General features: G+C 44.2%; 2 protein-coding genes across 2 annotated transcripts in view; both read right to left on the bottom strand.

Moving 5' to 3' along the window:
• The window catches only part of dnah1 (dynein, axonemal, heavy chain 1), a gene marked incomplete at both ends in the record, with an annotated part of 101,230 nt that overhangs the window by 26,910 nt on the left and 50,348 nt on the right, over window positions 1-23,972 (bottom strand). Inside the window, 10 exons of the mRNA XM_080750831.1 lie at window positions 183-354; window positions 1,596-1,804; window positions 2,930-3,065; window positions 7,495-7,691; window positions 8,818-9,048; window positions 15,519-15,697; window positions 16,392-16,565; window positions 17,662-17,819; window positions 19,177-19,337; window positions 21,495-21,635. Coding sequence (XP_080606957.1) covers window positions 183-354; window positions 1,596-1,804; window positions 2,930-3,065; window positions 7,495-7,691; window positions 8,818-9,048; window positions 15,519-15,697; window positions 16,392-16,565; window positions 17,662-17,819; window positions 19,177-19,337; window positions 21,495-21,635 — 1,758 coding nt within the window. The remainder of the gene's footprint in view (window positions 1-182; window positions 355-1,595; window positions 1,805-2,929; window positions 3,066-7,494; window positions 7,692-8,817; window positions 9,049-15,518; window positions 15,698-16,391; window positions 16,566-17,661; window positions 17,820-19,176; window positions 19,338-21,494; window positions 21,636-23,972) is intronic.
• On the bottom strand, window positions 22,176-23,294 carry LOC308305435 (UDP-galactose translocator-like; the record flags this gene model as incomplete). The annotated part of the gene is made up of 1 exon (XM_080750233.1): window positions 22,176-23,294. The coding sequence occupies one exon, from the start codon at window positions 23,292-23,294 to the stop codon at window positions 22,176-22,178; it is 1,119 nt and encodes a 372-aa protein (XP_080606359.1).

The raw sequence follows: 23,972 nt of genomic DNA, 5'->3' as shown, positions 1-23,972 counted from the left end.
CTCCACAGGTTGCATTTATTTCAGGAATGTATTGAAATAAATGAAGCTATTGTATAAGGCATGCACGCATGAACGCACCTATGCACACACACACACACACACACACACACACACACACACACACACACACACACACACACACACACACACACACACACACACACACACACACACACACTCACCAGTCCCTTCATGGCTATGGCGCTGGCTTCCAGGCCAGGCAACTCATTGAGGACGGAGGCAGCCACAGACTGCAGCGCCTCCTCTGGCCAGGCGCTGAACCAGTCTATGGTGCAGCAGGTCACCAGGGAGGGGAACTGTCTCAGCCGCGCACGGAACACCTCTCCAATGGGACTGGAAAGGGACCGAGTGACAGAGTGACATTAATGACAGGGGTGGTGATAAGTAGCGGTGAAACACTAATCACACTAGAGTTGCACACTAAATCAATAATCAGTTTTTCGAAAATAACAGCCCTCCAAACCCACAGTGGGTGAGCTTGTAGATCAGCTATTTTCGATGTTATTGCGCGACACCGTTGTAGTATAACATAGGGTTTAAGTGGTTAATCAGACTAATTGATTTGGTCGATTTATACCCGTATATTGTTGTGTCAATTTGTTAACACATTTGATGCCATTGACGAATATGTTATACTGTATATTTTTTTCTCTCCAGAAATGCAGGTTCTGCGCCATTGAAGAGTATGTCCGTCATATTGTTTTATATGAAATCGCACTTAAAATCTCATGAGGCCCGAAATTATGCAGGAACTCGTGGGAATCCTCCGTTCGCTTCAATGCAATTGCTCGGCAGTAAAAAGGCTTTATCTCGGAATTTATCTCCAAATCGCGCCGATCCTCGGGTAACGCTCGGGGAACGGACGGTCGCGGTAAAGATTTTTCTTTTCTGGGTGAAAGAAAACATGTTCGATCGATGTTACAGCAGCGTAAATTTACACACATCGAAAAGGTAATCGATATAGAATAATCGCAAAGAAGATAATGGATAGTTGAAGCCCCAATAATAAGATGATGGAGATGTGGTGGGCAGGGGTGTCGCACCAAACTCTGGGCCCTGGGTACTTTAACAAGCAGATGTACAAACTCACAGCGCGGCACCTAGTGCCGCGCTACGAGCTTGTAGATCTGCTATTTTTGAAAAATCTTAAAACATTTGTGCGAGTCTTTGAATATTTCAAATCCTTCTAAGATTTTTTGAAAAAAAGATGTCAGTGGTGTTCCAACTTTTTTATATGAAGGACCCCAAAATGTATTTGGCCACGGACCCCAAACCTCAAAATATTTAGATCCAGGGACCCCCCAGAAGCAACATTTGAGTTACAAATGTTTGCTTAAAAAAATACATATATATTCAAAGATTTGCACACATTTTCACGACTTTCACGAAAAATAGCAGATCTACAAGCTCGCAGCGCGGCACTCGGTGCCGCGCTGTGAGCTTGTATATCTGCTATTTTTCAATAGCTAAAGTATAAAATAATTCTAGGCCCCTCTGCCACCTTGGGCCCTATAGTAACTCAGTCCAACTTTCCAACCCTTGTGAGGCCCCTGGTGGTGGGGACTGTCACTGACCTCATGCAGAGCACGGTGTGGATGTTCCTGCGGACCCTCCTGATGTAAGCAGCCATGAGGTTGGCCTTGGTGGGCTGCAGGCCCAGCTCCTGCACCACCGGCTTCATGGCCGTGAGGATGCGCTCCTGCTCCTCCAGCGCGTACAGGTTGGGAACGTCGCCCGAGTTCAGGATGCCGTTCACGTCCTCCAGGAAAGACTCGCTCTTGATCTGGAGCAGCGATGACGAACACACGTAATGACAATACAGTGGCTGGATGACAGGTCTCGACAGATTATTTTGGAGCGTCCCCAGATGTAAACAACAGTAAACAAACCAACATAAAGTTTAAGTGTATAGAGGGTATCTGCAAATCTTTTTTTTTTTTTACTATAATTTTTATCCCTACTCAAATGTACGTATGTTTATGTAAAAGTATCAATACTGCTATAAAGAAATAGTCTGTAATTAAGTAAAAGTCCGGCAACGTTTACTTGAGTAAAAGTACAACATTAATTGGCATCAAAATAAACTTAAATCACCAACAATAAAAGTACTCATTGTTTTCAAAAGTAAAAATACTTCAAAATAGTAAACATACTGAGTTCTAGGGTTGTCACGATTATGACATTTTACATGACAATTAATTGTCACTCAAATAATTGCGATTAACGATTTAATTGTGTTTTTGTTTTTGTTGCTGACAATTACATAATTCTGTTTGGCTTTTAGGCTTTGAAGTTGCACATGGTAGATATGACACCTAAATATACAAAGAAATTACTGACATTTTTGACATCTTTATACTTAAAAAAGAACATTGATAGTGGAAATAGCCGATCTACAAGCTCACAATGCATCTCATCGCGTTGTGAGCTTGTAGATCTGCTATTTCCACTATTTTTTACTTTTCTTTATAAATATATGAACAACATGGAAAATGATAATGACGATTATGAAAAATAATCACGATTATGTCAAATAATTGCCATTAGACGTTTATGTAATAATTGTGACAGCCTTAGTTCCTTTCCACCACTTTACCTGTGTGTCTACAAAGAGGAAGGTGATCTTTACCTGTGTGTCTACAAAGAGGAAGGTGATCTTTACCTGTGTGTCTACAAAGAGGAAGGTGATCTGCTGGTTACACCACGTTACCTGTGTGTCTACAAAGAGGAAGGTGATCTTTACCTGTGTGTCTACAAAGAGGAAGGTGATCTTTACCTGTGTGTCTACAAAGAGGAAGGTGATCTTTACCTGTGTGTCTACAAAGAGGAAGGTGATCTTTACCTGTGTGTCTACAAAGAGGAAGGTGATCTTTACCTGTGTGTCTACAAAGAGGAAGGTGATCTTTACCTGTGTGTCTACAAATAGGAAGGTGATCTGCTGGTTCTGCAGGCCAGCCTTCAGCATGATGCTCTTGATGTCCTCCCTCCACTCTGAGTGGCCGTAGCTTTTAGACAGTTCAATCTGGAAACACTCGTATTCCGACCTAATGGCAGGGCACAATGGCATTGTGAAGACTGCAATGAAAACATCATTCATAATAATAAATAATAATAAAGCTTTATTTGTATAGCACCTTTCATGACATGAAATGCAGCTCAAAGTGCTTTACAGAGCAGAAAATGAAGCACAGTTACTTAACAGAAAAAATAAAATACACATGAATACAATAAAGCAGAACAATAAAAACATAAAACATTGAAGAACAATTTCAGAACAGTGTGGACGTCAATAGCATCAAAGAGATAAAATAAATAATTCAGCTAAAAGCAAGAGTAAAGAAATAGGTCTTGAGCTGTGCTTTAAAGCTATCCACAGAGGCTGCCTGTCTTAGGTGTAGTGGGAGTTTATTCCAAACTGTCGGTCCGTAGAAGCAGAAAGCTGCTTCACCATATTTTTTATATTTCATTTTAGTCTGTCAGTTGTTTTCTTTGGCAGACCAGAGAGAAGTGCGTTGCAGTAATCAAGCCGAGAGAAAACAAAAGCGTGGATCAGCGTTTTTGCATCGTCCAATGTTAGATAGGCTCTAATTCGCGCAATATTTCTAAGGTGAAAGAAGGCAATCTTGGTGACATGATTAATGTGTGTATTAAAATTCAATTCAGCGTCAATGATCACTCCCAGGTTCTTTACAGAAGTGTTACTTTCTTTAGACAGGTTACCAAGTCTACTTATTATTGATTCTCTCTGCGCAGTAGAACCAATTATGAGAACTTCTGTCTTGTCCTCATTTAGTTTGAGAAAGTTCTCACTCATCCAGCATTTTATGCTAGACACACACGTCAGCAATGGGTCTAGAGCACAGGGGTCGTCCGGAGCAACCGAAAGGTACAGCTGGGTGTCATCAGCATAGAAATGGAAATTCACACCGTGAGCGGAAATAAGTTCTCCCAGCGGCAGTATATAGAGGGAGAATAATAAAGGACCAAGAATTGAGCCCTGTGGAATACCAGAGCAGATGTTGTGTTTGTTTGACTCAAAGTCAGCTAGATTAACAAAGTAGCTTCTGCCTGTTAGGTAGGAGTAAAACCAGGACAAAGCTGTGCCTGACAGCCCTACCCAGTGTTCAAGACGTTGTATTAGAATTGTATGGTCAATTGTGTCAAAAGCCGCCGTTTGATCCAGCAGTAGGAGAACGGATACATTTTTGTTATCAGCAGACACCCTAAGATCATTAATTACTTTTAAAAGTGCAGTTTCTGTGCTGTGTCCTTTCCTGAAGCCGGATTGGAATTTGTTGTGCACCTTATTGTTCTGCAGAAATACATCCAATTGATGAAAGATAATTTTTTCTAGGACCTTGCCCAGAAAAGGCAAATTGGAAATGGGTCTATAATTACACAGCATGGACGGGTCGAGGTTGTGTTTCTTGAGTAAGGGCTTAACTACGGCCGTTTTCAGTGTTTCTGGAAAGACACCTGATTGTATAGAGTTATTTACTATTTTTAGGATATCTCCAATCACACAGTCTACAACCTCTTTGAGAAATGGCGTGGGTATTGCATCCAGCGAGCAAGAAGACGATGTCATTTGCGATATGGTTTTACGAAGTTCCTCTTCATCAATTTCACAAAATGATACTAGGCTGCCCCTAGATTTATCTACACTTTTACACATGGCACCATTAACCGCATTTGCATTTGTGACAGTATTATTCATAATACCAGCTCGAATGTTCACAATTTTGTTGTCAAAGAAGGATGCAAACTCATTACACTTTGCTTTAGAGGCAAGGAGTGACTGCTTGTAGGACTGGGGGGGGGTTTAAGAGGCGTTCAATAGTGGAGAATAAGACCCTAGCATTGTTCTTGTTCTCATTAATAATTCCGGAAAAATAGGCCTGCCTAGCCAGACGCATGGTTTTATTGTACGTGGCTGTTAATGACTTAAAAATCTGTAGATGGATAGTTAGTTTATTTTTTCTCCAAGCTCGCTCTGCTTTGCGGCATTGTTTCTTGAGTGAGCGTATATGATCGTTTATCCAGGGTGTTTCTTTTACTTTATGTTTCTTTTTAGTTTTCATAGGAGCCACTATATCCAGAGCTGACTCTAATTTAAGATTAAAATGTTGAACCATATCATTTACTGAGGGAATATCAGGAAGGGGGGGTGCACATGCAAGATGGCGAGCAAACTCTTCTGCTGCCGATGCCCTGAAAAATCTCTTTTTTATAGTATATTCTCTATTGTATTTTTCTAGATCAGAGACAGTCATATTAAAACACAGTAAATAGTGGTCCGATAAGTCAGGCTTAGCGATGATCCTGTCCATAGAAATACTTAGCCCTTTAGAGATCACCAGGTCTAGGGTGTGGCCCTGATTGTGGGTTGGCCCGGTAACATGCTGAACAAAATCAAGGGAATGTAATAACTGTAAGAAACTCATAGCAGTAACATCTGTAACAATATCCACATGTAAATTTGCATCGCCAGCAATCAAGGTTCTCTCATAGTCAGTGGAACAGATAGATAAAAGTTCTGATATTTCTGTAAGAAATAAGGCTTTGCTACATTTTGGTGGGCGATATATGGTAATCATTAGAACAGAGGATTTACTCTCAAATAAGTTAGCTTGGTATTCAAAGGATGAAAAACTTCCAAAAGACAGGTTCTTGAATTTAAAGATGTCAGAGAAAATGTACGCCAAACCTCCACCTCTTTTTCCTTCGCGCACTGATTGAATAAAATGATAGTTTGGTGGGCAGGCGACGCCAAGTGCAACAGCTCCATCTGTGCCCAGCCAAGTCTCTGTTAAAAAGATTATATCTAGCTTCTCTTCACAGATTAGATCATTTACAGAGGAGGGCTTGTTTAAAAGTGACCTGATGTTAAAGAGGGCCAGATTTATTTTTTGACATTCTACTGTACTATAGTCCCTACAGGGTATGTAAGTTAAATTTGCTAGATTAGCAGAGCCACTGCTTGTCCTGGACACTCTATTTGAAATTACAGTAGAAATATTGTGAGCCTGCTTAGTAAAAGCGCCTAGAGGAGCATCGGGTCCAGATACGGTTGTTGCTGGGTATAATATCGGACCCAACTGATATCAGTGGCTGAATGTATTGTTCAGCTGGGAGGCCATGTATTGGCCCAGTATTGTCCCAGCTCGTTGAGGTCGTGGAGCCATGTTCAGCTGGGAGGCCATGTTTTGGCCCAGTATTGTCCCAGCTCGTTGGGAGGCCAGGTTCTTCTTTCGTTTAGGTCGTGGAGGGATGGGTGGGGGTGAAAGAACCCAGGCCACAGATTTCTGGGGCATGGCAGGGTCAGTTTCGTCCGTTTTCAAAGATGGTGGTTGTGGAGCCGGGCATTTGGCCGGTGGCGGTTGTGGAGCCGGGCGTTTGGCCTGGCGTCTGGCCGGGGTCATTTTAATCCCTTTGTTAATTAATTCATTCATCCCATTCGTGAAATCTAAAGAAAAAGTATATTAACCCATTTAGACCGGGCGGGAATGCATATTTGTGTCATCACTTTAACCTTTATTATATGATTTAACTATTAAAAAATAGCAGATATACAAACTCACAGCACAGCACCGAGTGCCGCGCTGCGAGCTTGTAGATCTGCTATTTTTGAAAAATCGTGAAAATGTGTGCAAATCTTTGAATGTATATCTTTTTTAAGCAGACATCTTTCTCTTGCAAATTCATCTTTCTCTTGGTCGCTGGAACAAAATATTTTCAGACGGGGGTCCGCGGTCAAATACATATAATTCTAACCACTGACATAGAAACATAGGGTTTTCAGAAAACTATTAGGATTTAGAAGACCTTTTTAGTTATTTTTCGGGACTAAATGGATGAAATGCGGCAAATGCTGCAATCCATAACTGTCCTACCTGGTCGCCCCCGCATGAGCACCGAAATGAAATGTTCAACTTGACATGATAGGTGAATATGCGGCAAAATAACTGATCTACAACCCATCACAATGCAACATGTTGTGAGTTCATAGATTGCTATTTACCCCTTGGCGACCACAGTAAATGAAGTATAACCCCTATAAGGTTTAAGTGCTAAGAAACAACAACAAAAAAAGATCTATTCTTGATTTAAAATGTAGATGCTACAATTATGTGCAACAATATATAGGTATGACTTATCTTTAGGATGCAATCGAATCTAAAAATGCACAGGTTACCTAGAGTACGAGTGTGTGTGTTTGGACAGAAGAGGTATGCTGCCCTACAAGGCAACGTGCAGTAACTACGTTTCTGGACAAGCCAACTTATTTGTGTATTCCAAAGGTCAAATTAGCCTTTGTGATTTTGGAGGATGAAGAATTACCTCAAGAACAGATATATAATTAGTGTAATTATCTCATTTGGCTGACCAGTTGTAACACTTTTAAACCAATTAATCATATTATTGTTTGTAGTTACTGCACTCTGGCTTTGCAGGGCAGTATGGGAGTCTCACATGTACGAGGCCAGCTTGGTGAGCGACTGGCGCCCGCTGCCGCCCACGCCCAGCAGCAGGGCGTTGCCCAGCGGCTGGCGCAGGATGCGGCCGATGCGGCACACGTGTTGGACGGCGTCCATGAAGAGCACCAGCTTCATCTTGGTGTCGCTGACCTGGTTGTAGTCCTCCATGTACTCCTCCATCACTCTGATCAGCTGCAGAACACAGTGTGACCGTTGTGACGTCAGCTGACAGCACATTTTGTAAACCCGTAATGCATTATTAAATGACTCTAATCAGCTAGCTCGTCATTTGTATCGTTATCTAGAACCGCATCCTTGCTTTACAGAGGCAATTGATTAAATATTGTATTAGCAATTTGCAGGAAAAGCACAGGACAGTACAGTTCAGATACAGTAAAGGGTCTACTAATAGGATGTAAACCCAAGAAAGCGATATGGCTTGTTTACATTGGGGTTATTTGACTGATAATGAGGCATGGATTCTGTTGTGAAATGAATGAACATAATACACATTTAATTGATGAGGAACAGATAATCTTTTTTAAACAAAACACAGCTTGCTGTCAGTTTAAGAGCAATGTAATCACATAAAACCTTACATTCTTGTCACACAACATTAAGTCAGAATAAAAAAGGAGGTTCAGGACATAACAGGATGGTACAATGACATGCTCTCCATTGACATTCAATGGACAGGCCGCGGGCCGCCATTTGAGCTCAATACTGCTCAATTCGTGCTTGATCGTCTCAAACCACCAGTGGTATGGGCATCGGAACGTATATAGATGCCACACAGAAAGTTTCAGAATCAAAATCCGACCTAGTGAAGCTACGTGAGGGTCGGATGGTTTGCATTGAGCCTAGCGGCTAACAGAGGCCTACGTAAACAGGAAGCTATGGCTTAAAGGTGACGTCATAATCGTATCCTTTTTTTTCACGGTTTTCATCTGTATGCTAGTCGAAGGTAAGCTAACCGTTCCGCTCCGTCTATCAACCCAAATTAAAAGCTTAAACAATGCTTTTATATAAAAGTCGCTCCGAGTCGCTCGGCACTAAACGCCATCATTAGTTAGTCGCCCCGAAAGTCGCTCGGCGCTAAGTGAGTTAAGCAAATTGCAAAAATAGCAGCGCTTGTACTGTAGATGTGCTATTTTGGATTTTTTGTAATGTTTGGGGGAAAAGAAGTTTACTATGAAAATCTTTGAAGATTATAATGGCATGTATAATGACATGCCCAAAACAGGGACGCCTGGGTTTACAAAAGAAAGACGAATCTTATTCTGCACCAGATAGATTGTGAGCGAAGCCGACCCGCCACCTTTTCTCTGTCGTCTATGAACGCGTAGACTTTGCTGTCGGCTCCGGGGATCATGAAGTCTCCGTAGAGAACCGGCTGGCGCGGCACGGCCTCTTCAAAGCTGCAGCCAAACGCCTGGATCTGGGCCTGCAGGAGCCTGTGGAACCAGGCCCGGTCCTCAGCGCTCACCAGGCGGTCCTGGAACACCCTGCAGCTCTCATGGTACCACAGCCGCAGCAGCTGGAGCTGCTCCTGAACATGATCACAGAAAGGATGGGCACTTAGAAAAGAAAGAAGAAAAAAAAGAACACGTCTGTGTTTTCTTACCCATCACATAGAAACAGACAGACAGACCGTCATTCGGAGCTTGTAGATTGGCTATTTTTTAGGGGTGCAAGGATTCATCGTAATCGAATCGGCAACTAATCGCTGGAATTTGTATCAATACTGTGCAGGAAATTAGGGTCAAGAACAACAAATTATGACTTGAATATTTTTTTTAAACTAGAAAATATTGTTCCTTCGAAACAATTGTGGGCTCGCTTTAAGCCAAAAAATAATTGCGACCGTCAGGGAGCAGTTTACTATGACCAGTAAGACTCCCTAATCGGGAGATAAGCGACCGTAGGTCACTTATCTCCACAAATAGGGCAATTTTTTTTTTGCCAAAATCTTCCTGATCCATGTTGATGACATGAGTGTAGACATACTGTGTAGTGATTTTCGTGATTTTAGGGCAAAATCTGTAGGAGCAGTGTCCAAAAATGTGTTTTTAAAAATCGGCCTGGAGGTGGCGCTATATGGGAGAGATTCATGTTGATGGGATGAGTGTAGACATACTGTGTACCGATTTGCGTGATTTTAGGGCAAAAATTGTAGGAGCAGTGTCCAAAAATGTGTTTTGCAAGAATCGGCCTCATGGTGGCGCTAGAAGAGGGCCATGTGAGAAATGAGGGGTGGGGTCTCCGCGCCGCCAAGGCGGACGAATAGGTACCGGCCCCGGCTGTCCCGGTCGCTCCTAGCCGGAGTTACGGCATTTTATGTGAGCTGCAGTGTAGGGGGTCCTCCACTGGGGGCGCCACCACTTTTGCATCCGTTCTGGAGCACCAGGAGTCGGTGGTCCCCGGGAATTCCCCGTGAGCAGCCCCGTTGGGGTGGTCATTTGGTGAGTTTAGCACATTTGGTCATTTTTTACATCTGGGGGTCCCCCAGGGACCTGGGGGTCCCTGGAGCTCCGGGGGTCCTTGTAGTTTGGCAGGCAAGGAGCGTGTGTGCAAAATTTGGCATGGATCGGGGCAACGGTTGCGGAGATATGAGCAGGGCAATAGTGTGACGTGTGAGGTGTGACAGACAGACAGACAGACTGACTGACTGACTGACTGACTGACTGACGGACTTACACTTTGTGCAGGGTTTGATAGTAAATGCGACCTACGGTCGCAACTAGTTACTTACTGCAGATATACATTATAATACCAGTAAGACTCCCTAATCGGGAGATAAGCGACCGTTGGTCGCTTATCTCCACAAATAGGCCAAAAGTTTGTTTTACCAATTATCAAGACATACGGGCAGTTGACAGTTTGCCATGGTTACTCATTGAAGTTGAATCTCCATATATGGAGATAACCTACGCATCACACTAAGTCTGACCTCACCAGCCCATATTTGGGCATGAGCAACTTATGTCTCCATATATGGAGATATGATGACATCACACAGTCCTCAGCCGATGATGTGGCGTGATGTCATACAATACACAAACGAGCCCTACAGTATAAAGGGGCAATTCTTGCCAGGAAAGAAGCATTTCTTCGACTCAGACCTTATCGCCAGGGTTGGCTTATAGCAGCTGTCGGTAGGACCATATATGGATTCTGTTAGTGTGGATCTCCTAACAGGGCATCACCTGGGATACAATCCCTTTTATGCCCATATATGGAGATCCCTAACATAATCCCTTTCATGCCCATATATGGAGATCCCTAACAGAATCCCTTTTATGCCCATATATGGAGATCCCTAACAACATCCCTTTTATGCCCATATATGGAGATCACTAACAGCTAACAGAATCCCTTTTATGCCCATATATGGAGATCCCTAACAGAATCCCTTTTATGCCCATATATGGAGATCCCTAACAGAATCCCTTTTATGCCCACATATGGAGATCCCTAACAGAATCCCTTTTATGCCCATATATGGAGATCCCTAACAGAATCCCTTTTATGCCCATATATGGAGATCCCTAACATAATCCCTTTATGCCCAGTTGGTTGCTAGGGTAAAAAAAACATGGTTGCTATGGTAAACAGTTGGTTGCTAGGGTAAACAGTTGGTTGCTAGGGTAAAACCATGGTTGCTAAGGTGGTTGCTAACGTACACTAACAGACCAGCAACAACAGACTGTTGCCACAGCAACGTACACAAAGGTTTGTGTACACATGTGGTGTGATGTCATACTGAAGATATATGACATCACACCGTACACAAACAAAGGTGTGACGTGTGACGTGTGACGTGTGACGGACGGACGGACGGACGGACGGACGGACGGACGGCCGGTGGAGGTTTTCATTGCGACCGTCAGGGAGCAGTTTACTACCAGTAAGACTCCCTAATCGGGAGATAAGCGACCGTTGGTCGCTTATCTCCTGTCACACTGCTGACATCAGTATGACATCACACCGTACACAAATGACCCTTATATAAGACCGGCATTATCTACCGACAGATTAGTAACAAGATGTCAAAATCATTGAAGGTTTACCCTACTAACCAACTGTTTACCATAGCAACCATGTTTTTTACCTTAGCAACCAACTGTTTACCCTAGCAACCAACTTTTTACCACAGCAACCATGTTTTTTTTACCCTAGCAACCAATTGTTTACCATAGCAACCATGTTTTCTTACCCTAGCAACCAACTGTTTACCCTAGCAACCAACTGTTTACCATAGCAACCATGTTTTTTACAGGGCCTGGGATTGATGACATCAGAAATCTCCATATATGGGCATGAAAGGGATTTTGTTTCTGGAAATATGTCTGTGGGGTGCCACATTTGGAATAAAACACTTACATCACACATCTGGATATCCATACAGCCCATCTAGTTTGCCTGTGTCCATTTATGCCCATATATCTGATGACATTGGGACAATGATCTCCATATATGGGCATAAAACTTATGTTAATTAGTAAAGCCTGGGGATCTCCATATATGGGCATGAGGGGTACCCTAAAAGGGCATCATCTGGGAATAGCAAATATAGTTATCCTAGAAAGTGAAAATCTTACATCAAAGGCCATAACTACCTACCTACCACCATACTGCATTCCTCATTAAACTACCTACCAGTAAGATGCCTAAGGGAGAAAAGCAAAGGGCGAGGTTGCACCATTTCTTGGTCTTCTGGCCAGTGATGTATATCGGACCATTTAACCATATATGGAGACATCTGGTACCCAAAGATATTCACAGATATGGGCTTAATATTGATGACATAAGGGATCTCCATATATGGGCGTAAAAGGGATTTGGTTCCCCTGGCATCACAGGGATCTCCATATATGGGCATAAAATGGATTTGGTTACCCTGGCAACACGGGGATCTCCATATCTCCATATATGGGCATAAAAGGGATTTGGTTCCCCTGGCATCACAGGGATCTCCATATATGGGCATAAAAGGGATTTGGTTCCCCTGACATTACAGTGATGTCAGTGGCTGGTTCTACAGAGGGGATCTCCATTTATGGGCATAAAAGGGAATGTATGTATGATGATGTCAGATATCATAGACGTCATAGGACTTTCACATAACGAATAACTGAGTAAGCATGTAAACCCGTAAAATCTATATTTGGGCATGGCTGATTTATGACCTCATCATGATGACACGAGCAAACACAGCTGAATTGTATAAATGATCAGTGCAGAAACCAACAGAAGTATTTGACCAAGACTCTTCGATTTAAACATCAACAAAGGTGTGACGTTTGTTGATGGTCACAAGTGACGTGTGACGGACGGACGGACGGACGGACGGACGGACGGACGGCCGGTGGAGGTTTTCATAGTAAACTGCTCCCTGACGGTCGCAATGAAAACCTCCACCGGCCGTCGGTCGGTCACACGTCACACGTCACACCTTTGCCCTGCTCATATCAGTATATAGGGCTTGTTTGTTTATTGTATGACATCACGCCACATCATCAGCTGTGGACTCTGTGATGTCATCGTATCGCATCAGTATATAGGGCTTGTTTGTTTATTGTATGACATCACGCCACATCATCAGCTGTGGACTCTGTGATGTCATCGTATCTCCATATATGGCCATCTCCGTATATGGAGATATAAGTCGTCCATGCCCAAGTATGGGCTGGTGAGGTCAGACTTTGTGTGATGCGTAGGTTATCTCCATATATGGAGATTCAACATTCCAGGGAATGCTCTCTTCCCTGGTGAGAATTGCCCCTTTATATAGGGCTTGTTTGTGTATTGTATGACATCACGCCACATCATCAGCTGTGGACTCTGTGATGTCATCGTATCTCCATATATGGCCATCTCCGTATATGGAGATATAAGTCGTCCATGCCCAAGTATGGGCTGGTGAGGTCAGACTTTGTGTGATGCGTAGGTTATCTCCATATATGGAGATTCAACATTCCAGGTGTAACTATGGCTACCCGTATGACGTGAGAGGTGGAGGTTGTGATATTTGTGGAGATAAGCGACCAACGGTCGCTTATCTCCCGATTAGGGAGTCTTACTGGTAGTAAACTGCTCCCTGACGGTCGCAAAAACCTCCACCGGCCGTCCGTCCGTCGGTCACACGTCACACGTCACACCTTTGCCCTGCTCATATCCCCGCATCAGTATGACATCACACCACATGTGTACACAAACCTTTGTGTACGTTGCTGTGGCAACAGTCTGTTGTTGCTGGTCTGTTAGTGTACGTTAGCAACCACCTTAGCAACCATGGTTTTACCCTAGCAACCAACTGTTTACCATAGCAACCATGTTTTTTTACCCTAGCAACCAACTGTTTACCATAGCAACCAGATACGCAGAGCAGGGATCTCCATATATGGGCATAAACAGGTGACATCACACTGATGTCAGATACTCAAAGCAGGGATTTCTCCATAATATATGGGCATAAAAGGGATTCTGTTAGGGATCTCCATATATGGGCATAAAAGGGATTCTGTTAGGGATCTCCATATATGGGCATACAAGGGATTCTGTTAGGGATCTCCATATATGGGCATAGAAGGGATTATATTAGGGATCTCCATATATGGGCATAAAAGGGATTCTGTTAGGGATCTCCATATATGGGCATAAAAGGGATTCTGTTAGGGATCTCCATATATGGGCATAAAAGGGATTCTGTTAGCTGTTAGTGATCTCCATATATGGGCATAAAAGGGATGCTGTTAGGGATCTCCATATATGGGCATAAAAGGGATTCTGTTAGGGATCTCCATATATGGGCATGAAAGGGATTATGTTAGGGATCTCCATATATGGGCATAAAAGGGATTGTATCCCAGATGATGCCCTGTTAGGAGATCCACACTAACAGAATCCATATATGGTCCTACCGACAGCTGCTATAAGCCAACCCTGGCGATAAGGTCTGAGTCGAAGAAATGCTTCTTTCCTGGCAAGAATTGCCCCTTTATACTGTAGGGCTCGTTTGTGTATTGTATGACATCACGCCACATCATCGGCTGAGGACTGTGTGATGTCATCATATCTCCATATATGGAGACATAAGTTGCTCATGCCCAAATATGGGCTGGTGAGGTCAGACTTAGTGTGATGCGTAGGTTATCTCCATATATGGAGATTCAACTTCAATGAGTAACCATGGCAAACTGTCAACTGCCCGTATGTCTTGATAATTGGTAAAACAAACTTTTGGCCTATTTGTGGAGATAAGTGACCAACGGTCGCTTATCTCCCGATTAGGGAGTCTTACTGGTGGTATAATATAGCTGCAAGCAGCAATAAAGTGGCCAAGCCAGGAAAAAGTAGGAAAGGAAAAAAGCAGCGTAAAAAAGCAGGGAAAGCAAGAAAAGTGGGAAAAGAAATCAAAGAAAAAACTAGAAGTATTGTTCATCCGCCAGGAGGCCAGGAGGAAACCTGATCAAACAGGATACGGAAATGCGTCTGGAAGCACTTTTTCGCAGGTGATTAGAGCCTGATTTGCGATAAACAGCGATTATACTTTTAAAAGTTTTATAGCGATTAAAGCATATTAAATTCTCTGGTTTATCGGAACATAGGGATTTTCTCGGGACTATCGGGTGAGGCGGTAAATCGACAGATTAATCGATTATGAAAATAACCGTTAGTTGCAGCCCTACTATTTTTGTAAACCTGAAAAAGAAATTGTCACTGTCGTCACTTTTTTAAGTAAAGCCCTGCTTCATCATACAAGACTGTGACAAAACTAGTGAAAATGGCAGATCTACAAGCACAACTTGTAGATCTGCGGTGCAAGGTTTTGTTGTAGATCAGCTGCTTTCACTATTTTAAATCATTTTCAAAATGATAAATACAAAACGAACGGTTTTGGATATACAAGGTTTCCACCCGACAACCACAAAACACTATTGTTTGACATTTTGTATTACTTATTTTTAGAAAATCTTCATCTACTGTATAACGAGGGCTGAAAGCGGCTAAAACTACCTCTATCCGGCCAGCCTCAGCCATGAGAACCCCCTGGAAGACCTTGGAGATGTCCCTGAGGTTGAAGGTGTAATGTGACTTGGCCGGCGTTGGGAGGAGCTGGGAGGTGATGGTGGAGTAGACTCTGATGGTGGCGTCTACCAGAGGCTGGTTCAGTGGCTGGATGGCTGGCACAGCCTCTGATAACACACACACATTAGAACGGCATATAATAGAATAGAATAGAATAGAATAGAATAGAATGTGTGTGTGTGTGTGTGTGTGTGTGTGTGTGTGTGTGTGTGTGTGTGTGTGTGTGTGTGTGTGTGTGTGTGTTTTTGTTTTTTCGAGAGAAGGGAGTATGATAGATAGACAATTATACAATTATAGCTATATTAAAAAACATAGTATTTCCAAACAGCATAATTATGTAATAGCAATAATATATTATTATTATTTTTAAACATTTTCAAAAAACATTACCAAATATATATATATATATATATATATATATATATATATATATATATATATATATATATATATATATATATTTGGTAAAGACATCTATGTAATTTCATTAAAAAATAAAAGTAAGATCTAAGAAATTCCACAAATTAGAAAACAAATGTTTAAGAAGTAGTGAAAATAGCCGACCTACAAGCTCACAACGCGAGGCTTTGCGCCGCGAGCTTGTAGATCGACTCTTTTCAGTTTTCACTAGTTTGGGTCCAGGGCAAACTAATTTCTCTTTTGGGTCATGGGCTAAAAGGTTTGGGAACCACTGCCCTGGAACACTAAGTATGGGACATTGGGACATAAAGGTATTTGTTTAACAAGAAAAGGTCCATCCACATAAGGTTGGAAGTAAATCCATGAGCCACCCTGACTCACCCATCCAGCTGCCCAGGATGGTGGAGAAGATATTGTTCATGCTGTCGTCGTCCATCTCCGTGAAGGAGAGCAGGTTGAAGTGGCGCGTGAAGCGCTGGGTGATGGGGTTTCGGCCTCCCCCGGGGGTCCCCATGGCACACGCAAAGTTGATGTCCACTACGTGTTTGAACGTCCCTGTAGGATAGAGGCAGGAGAAGAGACAGTCCATAGGCTGTTTCACAAAGCCAATATACTGTAAGAGCACAAGTAACTTAAGTGAACATTTACATAGGACCATCATCGAATTGGTGTGTTTTGAGGGCTTTTTGTCTTTGATAGTACAGTAGGTAGACAGGACACGGGGAGAGAGATGGGGAGTGACACGCAGCAAAAGCCACCAGGATCGGGACTCGAACCTGCGATGCGCTGTCTGACATCAGAGACCATGTGCTATGCGCCTGGACCGCTAGGCCGGCGGGCCCCCCGAATGAAAGACATTTAACCACCATATACTTTGTTAGCTGGGTCCACTGGGGGTTTTCCCTCTTCACCAAATATTTTTGTTGAAGATTAGCTAATCTATAAGCTCAAGCCCGTCGCAACGCGGCCGGTTGAGATCTTTCTTTTCTTCTATAATTTGTATCCCACGATTTTGTAACCCATTTTCACCCAGTGCCAATTGCCTATGTAATCCTGGGCTCTGCTCTCCCTCTGCCGCACCTGGGGAGACAACGGACTGACCTCATGCTTCCTTCTATGCATGAGGAGTCCAAGTAGCTTCTTTTCACCTGACAGTGGGGATTTCCCCGGGTTTGGACGTAGCACGTGGAAGGAACACGTTATTCCAACCAGTTCCTTTCCCCTCCATCAGGCGCCCTGGCTGGCCAGGGGGAGGCATTATAGAGCCCAGGATTACTGCATGTTTTTGTGAGGGTATCTACCCTAGGAGACACGGGGGAGAACATGTAAACTCCACACAGAAAGGCCCTATCACCACACTAGGATGTGGGCGCTGATGACGCGGAGGAGGGAACACGCCCCCAGCGCCCACAGCGTCCCCCGGCGGGAATCAAAACCCAGGACCTTCTAGCTGTGAGTTTGAGGCGACACCGTGCCCCCCTGGCCGGTTGAGATCTTGTAGATCAGCTATTTTCGTGCTTTCATTCCACTTGCCTTACGTGTATTGCTCTTTAGATGCACCGGACCAACCTGAACTTGGCTTGAGAGGAGCTGTGGAAACCCCTTTATTACAGAATGTTTATCTTTAAACTAAGTTCCTCTGGTCTCTCACCAATCTGCTTCCGGTCGTACCAGCCTCCATGGTCCATCCACTGGCGCAGCAGCTCGATGGGAGGCTGGGCTCCGTAGGTCTCCAACATGGGCATGTTTAGATCATCAATGAAGAAGATGGAGGTCTTCCCCAGCGGAGGCCCAAACACACCCTTACGCCTGGAACAAACACACAAAGTGTGTCCGTCATTAGCTGAGCCACATAGCAAACCCATTATAAAGCGGCTATGTGTGTGTGTGTGTGTGTGTGTGTGTGTGTGTGTGTGTGTGTGTGTGTGTGTGTGTGTGTGTGTGTGTGTGTGTGTGTGTGTGTGTGTGTGTGTGAATGCGTGCGTCCAATGACTCCAAAACACTGTATCGTCACTAAATCACAACACATGAAAGTCCATGAAACTTCCCATATTATTGACTGTAGACCACCCATTTTCAATATTGAACTACTTATGTCATTAACTCATACAGTGCCCCGGGCCACAAGTGGCCGCTAGAGTGCCAGAAATATCTCTATAGGCATTCGCTCTAGCTTCCGTCGACACTGCCCCAAGTGCCTTGGGATTTCACTCCAGCCACTGTTATGTATGACGAGAGGAGGAAGTTAGCTTAAACTTAGCCATTCACTGCTAACCCCTTTAGAAGCCCGATCTAAAGCTATTTCAGTCGCAAAAAAACGTTCTCTTTGGTCTGGGAACACAATTCAGAGAAAATCCTCTCTAAAGATGTGACTTATTATTGGAGTGGGCGGCGCGATGCGGCCGTTTGCGCGAATACGGCCCGTGGATGGCCGAGTGTCGGCCCCGGGCATGGATGGAAATTTAGACCGGGGCTTCGTTGAGGCCTCCGATTAAATAATTAATTTTATTAAATATCCCGGACTAGTTCGGGATAGGCACCCTGGAATACGTCGCGCCGCCGACAGTATAGATTGAGGTTTTTTTGGGGGGCTCTAAACTTTATTATAAACCATTTTCAATGGAATAAATCGTCGGACCATCTAGCGTCTCTCGTTGGTAAGCGCTGGACGAGCCAGGACCACCCACGTTGTCCCAAGCAGCTCAGGGTAAGTAAAATAGCAAATAAAATATTGTATTGGATTGAAAATATCCCGAACTTGTTCGGGATAGGCACAAATAGGGTTAATATACCGCTTAGAGGAGTTGTGTGGAAATAAAATAAAAAGTTCCCCGCCTTCCGAGTTGCCTAGAACTGGAGGATTGATTTTGGGGTTTGTATTGTAAATCGCACCGGTGTGATGTCATCTCAGTGTGATTTGCAATACAAACTCCAAAATCAATCCTCCAGTTCTAGGCAACACAGAAGGGGGGGGAACTTCTTTTTTTTATTTCCATCTTTTTTAACTCCTCTAAGGTATATTAATGACATAGTTCAATATTGAAAATGGGTGGTCTTCCCCTTTATTAACTAAATATCTGACATGGTGTTATTCGACGGCCAAACCAACGCAGCTCAACTGTGCACACCTCTGGACCTGGAGTCCAAATCGTCATTCTTACCGCACCTTTTGTTCAGCTTGCTGTCGATGTAATCCTGAGTCTGGTTGGCGGAGGTGCGAGCGGAGAACATGAGGAAATGAGAGATGTATTCAGCAGGCATGTTGTTCAGCAGATGATCTGAGATGGTCAGGGTCTTCCCAGTGCCAGTTGGTCCAACACACAACACCTGGCACACACAAACAGGACATGTAAGGCAGGGGTCTTCAACCTTTTCAGGCCGAGGACCCCTTAGTTGAGAGAGGGATGAAGCAGGGACCGCCCCACAACCTGTTCATAGATTCCATATAGTTTCATAGTTTCAATGACAGCACAATTGTCCAAATTGTCAGTGTATTTTGGATTCATGTATTGAACGGACCGTCAATACTGAACAAAGTTGACCTTTCATTCAACTGTACTTAGTCTGCTCTTTTTCCCCTCTACACCAAGCCTCTTTGCCAGAAATAGCCGATCTACAAGCTCACAACGCCTCGCGCTGCGAGGCGTTGTGAGCTTGTAGATCTGCTATTTTTGGATAAAGTTCTCAGAATATGGAAGGGTTCAAAGTGGTTAATATAAAAAAGGAGAAAAAAACCTTTCTATCACTCAAAGATTTGGAGGACCCCCTGTAGTAACTCTGAGGACCCCCTATGGGTCCCGGACCCCCTGTTGAAGACCCCTGATGTAAGGGATAAGGAACATAAATAAACCCTGATTTATCTATCCTATAATATAATAATGACCAGTTCGCTGTAGATTAACCTGCTTATTACATAATATGGCAATGAGCATAATAAGTTAGTAATGCAGTGCAGTTCAGGCACATGCACACATAGACATCAAAGGGGGCTTGAGCCCCTGCCCTTTTATCCGTCTGTAAAAAGTGCCCTCCCCAGACCATGAATGCAGTTTCTATTATGGTGAAAGAAATGCAAATGCACCCTGCCAAACCACAACCTCCACCCCTCATTTCTCACATGCCCCCCTCTTCTAGCGCCACCATGAGGCAGATTCTTGCAAGACACATTTTTGGACACTGCTCCTACAGATTTTGCCCTAAAATCACGCAAAGTGGTACAGTATCTCTACAGTCTGTCCCATCTAGCGCGACCATAAAGCCGATTTTTTAAAAACACATTTTTGGACACTAGATTTTGCCCTAAAATCACGCAAAGCGGAACACAGTATCTCTAAAGTCATGTCATCAACATGGACAGACCAATTTGTGTATACCTGCGACCTGACGGTCACTTATCTCCCGATTAGGGACTTGGGTTGTGCAGGTGAGATTTAGAAAACCCAGTTGGGTGTGTAAGGTTAATCTCACCTCATTAAACAGCATAGTACAAAATAATCATAGAATTACAAATAAATGAAAAGAACAGACAACATAGCAACATAACACAATACAACTAGAGATACTGTTCCTACGAAACAGTGTGGGCTCGCTCGTGACTATATTCACCAACGTGCTGACTGTCTCAACCAATACTCCAGCTACCACCACTCCCAGACTTTCCACACCTTGATTGCACCTCATTGGCTAAGGGCCCTGCCTTTGTACTGTCTGCGACGGAACTCACTCTATAAATAATGAAGGTAACAGTAGGGTTACCAACCGTCCCGTAAAATACGGGATCGTCCCGTTTTTGAAAACTAAAAGACGTGTCCCGTATTGAACTGATACGGGACGCTCTTTGTTCCGTATTTTAAGGTTGGGGGATAAATATGAATGACGGGATGATTTAATTGAGACAGCGATTCTGCCTGTCAGTGCAGCTTCCACTCAGACAAGTGCTGCATCCCATTGCTGTGAGAGGCGCTGCGCTGTTTGTAGGCAGCTCATTGGCTCATTAACAGTGTTGCTAAGACACAGTCTCCGCCCCCTACACCAATCCATCCCATGGGCTGTAGGTTCAGTCCACAAGTTGCCTGCGGCGCCGCAAATGTCGTCAAAGGTATAAGGAGGTGTCCCACATTTGAAACTCTGGGAGTTGGCAACCCTAGGTAACAGTGTTCTCGCTTTCAGCGAGCACACAATAAATGAATACATACAACTCTCCTGAACTTGAATGCAGCATCTTCTGTTGAAAGAATTGCCCTCCCTGTGAAGAAATCCATGCTGTCTCCAGTATTGACTTGATTATGCTTAGTTCGGTGTGGTAATCAAGCGCTGAAAATAGCCGACCTCCAAGCTCACAACGCGTCGCAGCGCGATGTTGTGAGCTTAGAGGTCTGCTATTTGCAACATTTCACCGAAAGGCCCCTTTAGAAACGTTAGACCCTGCCTCTCTAACATTCTCTGCATGTCCCTGGTGCAGTTGGGTTATCATTCAGTACTCACAGGTTTCTTATTGGACAACAGCATGTCCATGAGGAAGGACATCCTCACGGTGTTGGGGGTCGGCACCATGATGTCAGCGTAGTTCATGTCAGGGGTGATGAGCACACTGTTGGCGTCCTTCATCCAACTGACCCACTGGACCTGTAGAATACACAGAACATTACAGTATTACAGGTGTATTTAAAAAAAATCACACCCAATGTGAAGTGAGCGGTGGTCGTGCTTGCATAACGTCTTCATCAATGGTAATTGGTGATGTAGTACAGGCTACACACACACACACATTGCTATGGCAAAAAGCTGATGAAAAAGACTAGGATATAGGTCTAGGATGTAATTGGTGATGTAATATGGCTACACACCCACACATATTGCTATGGCAAAACACTGAAGAAAACACATTGCTATGGCAAAACGCTGAGGAAAAGTGGCTACAGACACATGCACAGCAACTCTATGGAGCAGTTTGCCACCGCTCAAAAAAAATTACTATTCAAAGACGGAATGTCTGTCCATCTGTCACCCTCAGCCAATCAGGGACCATCAACAAGTGCGCCCTACAAGGCTTAAGTGGGCCCTGTATTTTAGAGGTAAGACTGATAAAACCATCAGACTGGCTAACATTTTCATAGCAGCGATCAAGCAGTTTGGACCTCAAGACGAGAACGAGGTGTTTCGTCGTCATTTCACAACGACTGACTTGAGGTGTAAAGTCTCCACTTCTGATCCGCTGTCTGTCCTGTGTCCTCGCTCAGCGGAAGACCCCAATGATGAAGACGAAGAGCGGTCAACCGCGGTCCTACGCATGCTGTACATGCCGATGGCTCCGATCACCATGGCAGCGCCACACAAAAACTGAAGGTCTATGCGGAAACCGAACAGGTATACCGACATCACCACGGAGACCACAATGGAGAAGGACGTGGCGAACCCTTTGAGGATGTTGTCAGCGTACCTCACCACCACGGCCACCAGGAGGCCCCCGAACCCCTGATTGAGAACGGTCATCCACACCATCGGCGTGTAACCGGAGAAGAGACCGCGAGCGGAGACCTGCGCTCCGTCTTTCCACCAGAGTCCCAGCGCGCCGAGGGCCGTGCCAAAGAGTCCCATCTGAACGTTCCGGACCCAAAGGGAGGCGGGGGTTCCTTTGAGGATCTTCTCAAAGTATACGCCCGCAAATCCCGATGACAGACAGCAGAGTAACACGGCGGCCAATCCCACAACTTGGTTCTGGCCGGACGGATCAAAGGCCAGTTCCTTCTGGCCTTCCTGGCCTACCTGTACAACGGCCACCCCGGCGAACAAGAGCAGCAGAGAAACCAACTGGATTCTGGACAGAGACCTCTTCAACATCGTCACGCTGAACAACGCCGTGGTCAGGATCTTGAGCTGAAGTGTTACCTGGAAGCTGGCAACAGGCAGGTTGGATAGGGCGACATACTGCAGGTTGTTTTGTATCGTGTAGACGAGGGAAGGGACGGCCATCTTCAGCGTGTCTCTGTACTGGACAAACACGCTGTCATACAGGAAGAGCACTGTTCGCTTTAGATTACATCTCTTCTGCAGGAGGATGATGAGCAGACAGGCCAGGACTTTGAGGATCTCTGTCGTGACCACGGCCGAGGTGGAGAGGAAACGATCGCCGGGCTGCATGCAGACGTATCGCATGCTGAGGACGAGCGATGCACTCTGGACCACCAGCATCACCAGGCTGATGTATTTCAACTTCCTGCTGTTGGTTTCCTCGTGGCGCTTGCAGCCTGCCGCTTTCTCTTCTTCCCCCGCCCGGCTCGCCATGTGGGCGACAGCGGTCTGGAAAATGCTACTCGGATAAGGGTTGCCTGGTTGAGAATTTCTAACCCGAGTGGTTCACAAGGTCGTCCAATGTAACTTGAAAGCAGAGATTCTGAAATTGTACATGGGAAAAGGGCCTGGAAGACACTGGGGTATCTGGGTTGTAGGATCCAGATAAGGATAGTTCACGAGGGGCTGAACTGAACCTCTCTCCTAATGGGAGTTTGAGTTGGTCGAGGGTCTTGAGGTTATAATAGCCAAGAGATCTGTATCAAAGAGTCAAATCCCAGACAATCAAAAACACTGGCTGAATGTCAGTTCTCTCAGACTACAATATATACCTTTATTGCTGTTAAATGCTTGTGTCATGATGAGGTATGTCCATATTTGGAGTCCCACCACGTCAGCCATGCCCGAATACAGTCTCCAGATGTCATACCTAAGCCAGCTCCATATATCAAGTTCTAAAGTTGGACCCCAAATATGTATGTATGTACTGTATGTATGTATATATATATATTAGGGGTGAAACGGTTCACAAAATTCACGGTTCGGTTCGGTTCGATATTTTGGTGACACGGTTCGATACTTTTCCGATGCAAAAAAATAAATAGAAATGTCCTTGATTTATAAATGTATTTTTATTATATTTTTTGTTTTAACAACAATATGGTACCCAAC

Source organism: Nannobrachium achirus, assembly GCF_963921795.1.
Source record: "Nannobrachium achirus genome assembly, chromosome: 20".
In the NCBI taxonomy this organism is placed as follows: domain Eukaryota; kingdom Metazoa; phylum Chordata; class Actinopteri; order Myctophiformes; family Myctophidae; genus Nannobrachium; species Nannobrachium achirus.
Note: the sequence above shows the minus strand (reverse complement) of the source record. Positions and strands in the feature narration are given on the sequence as shown.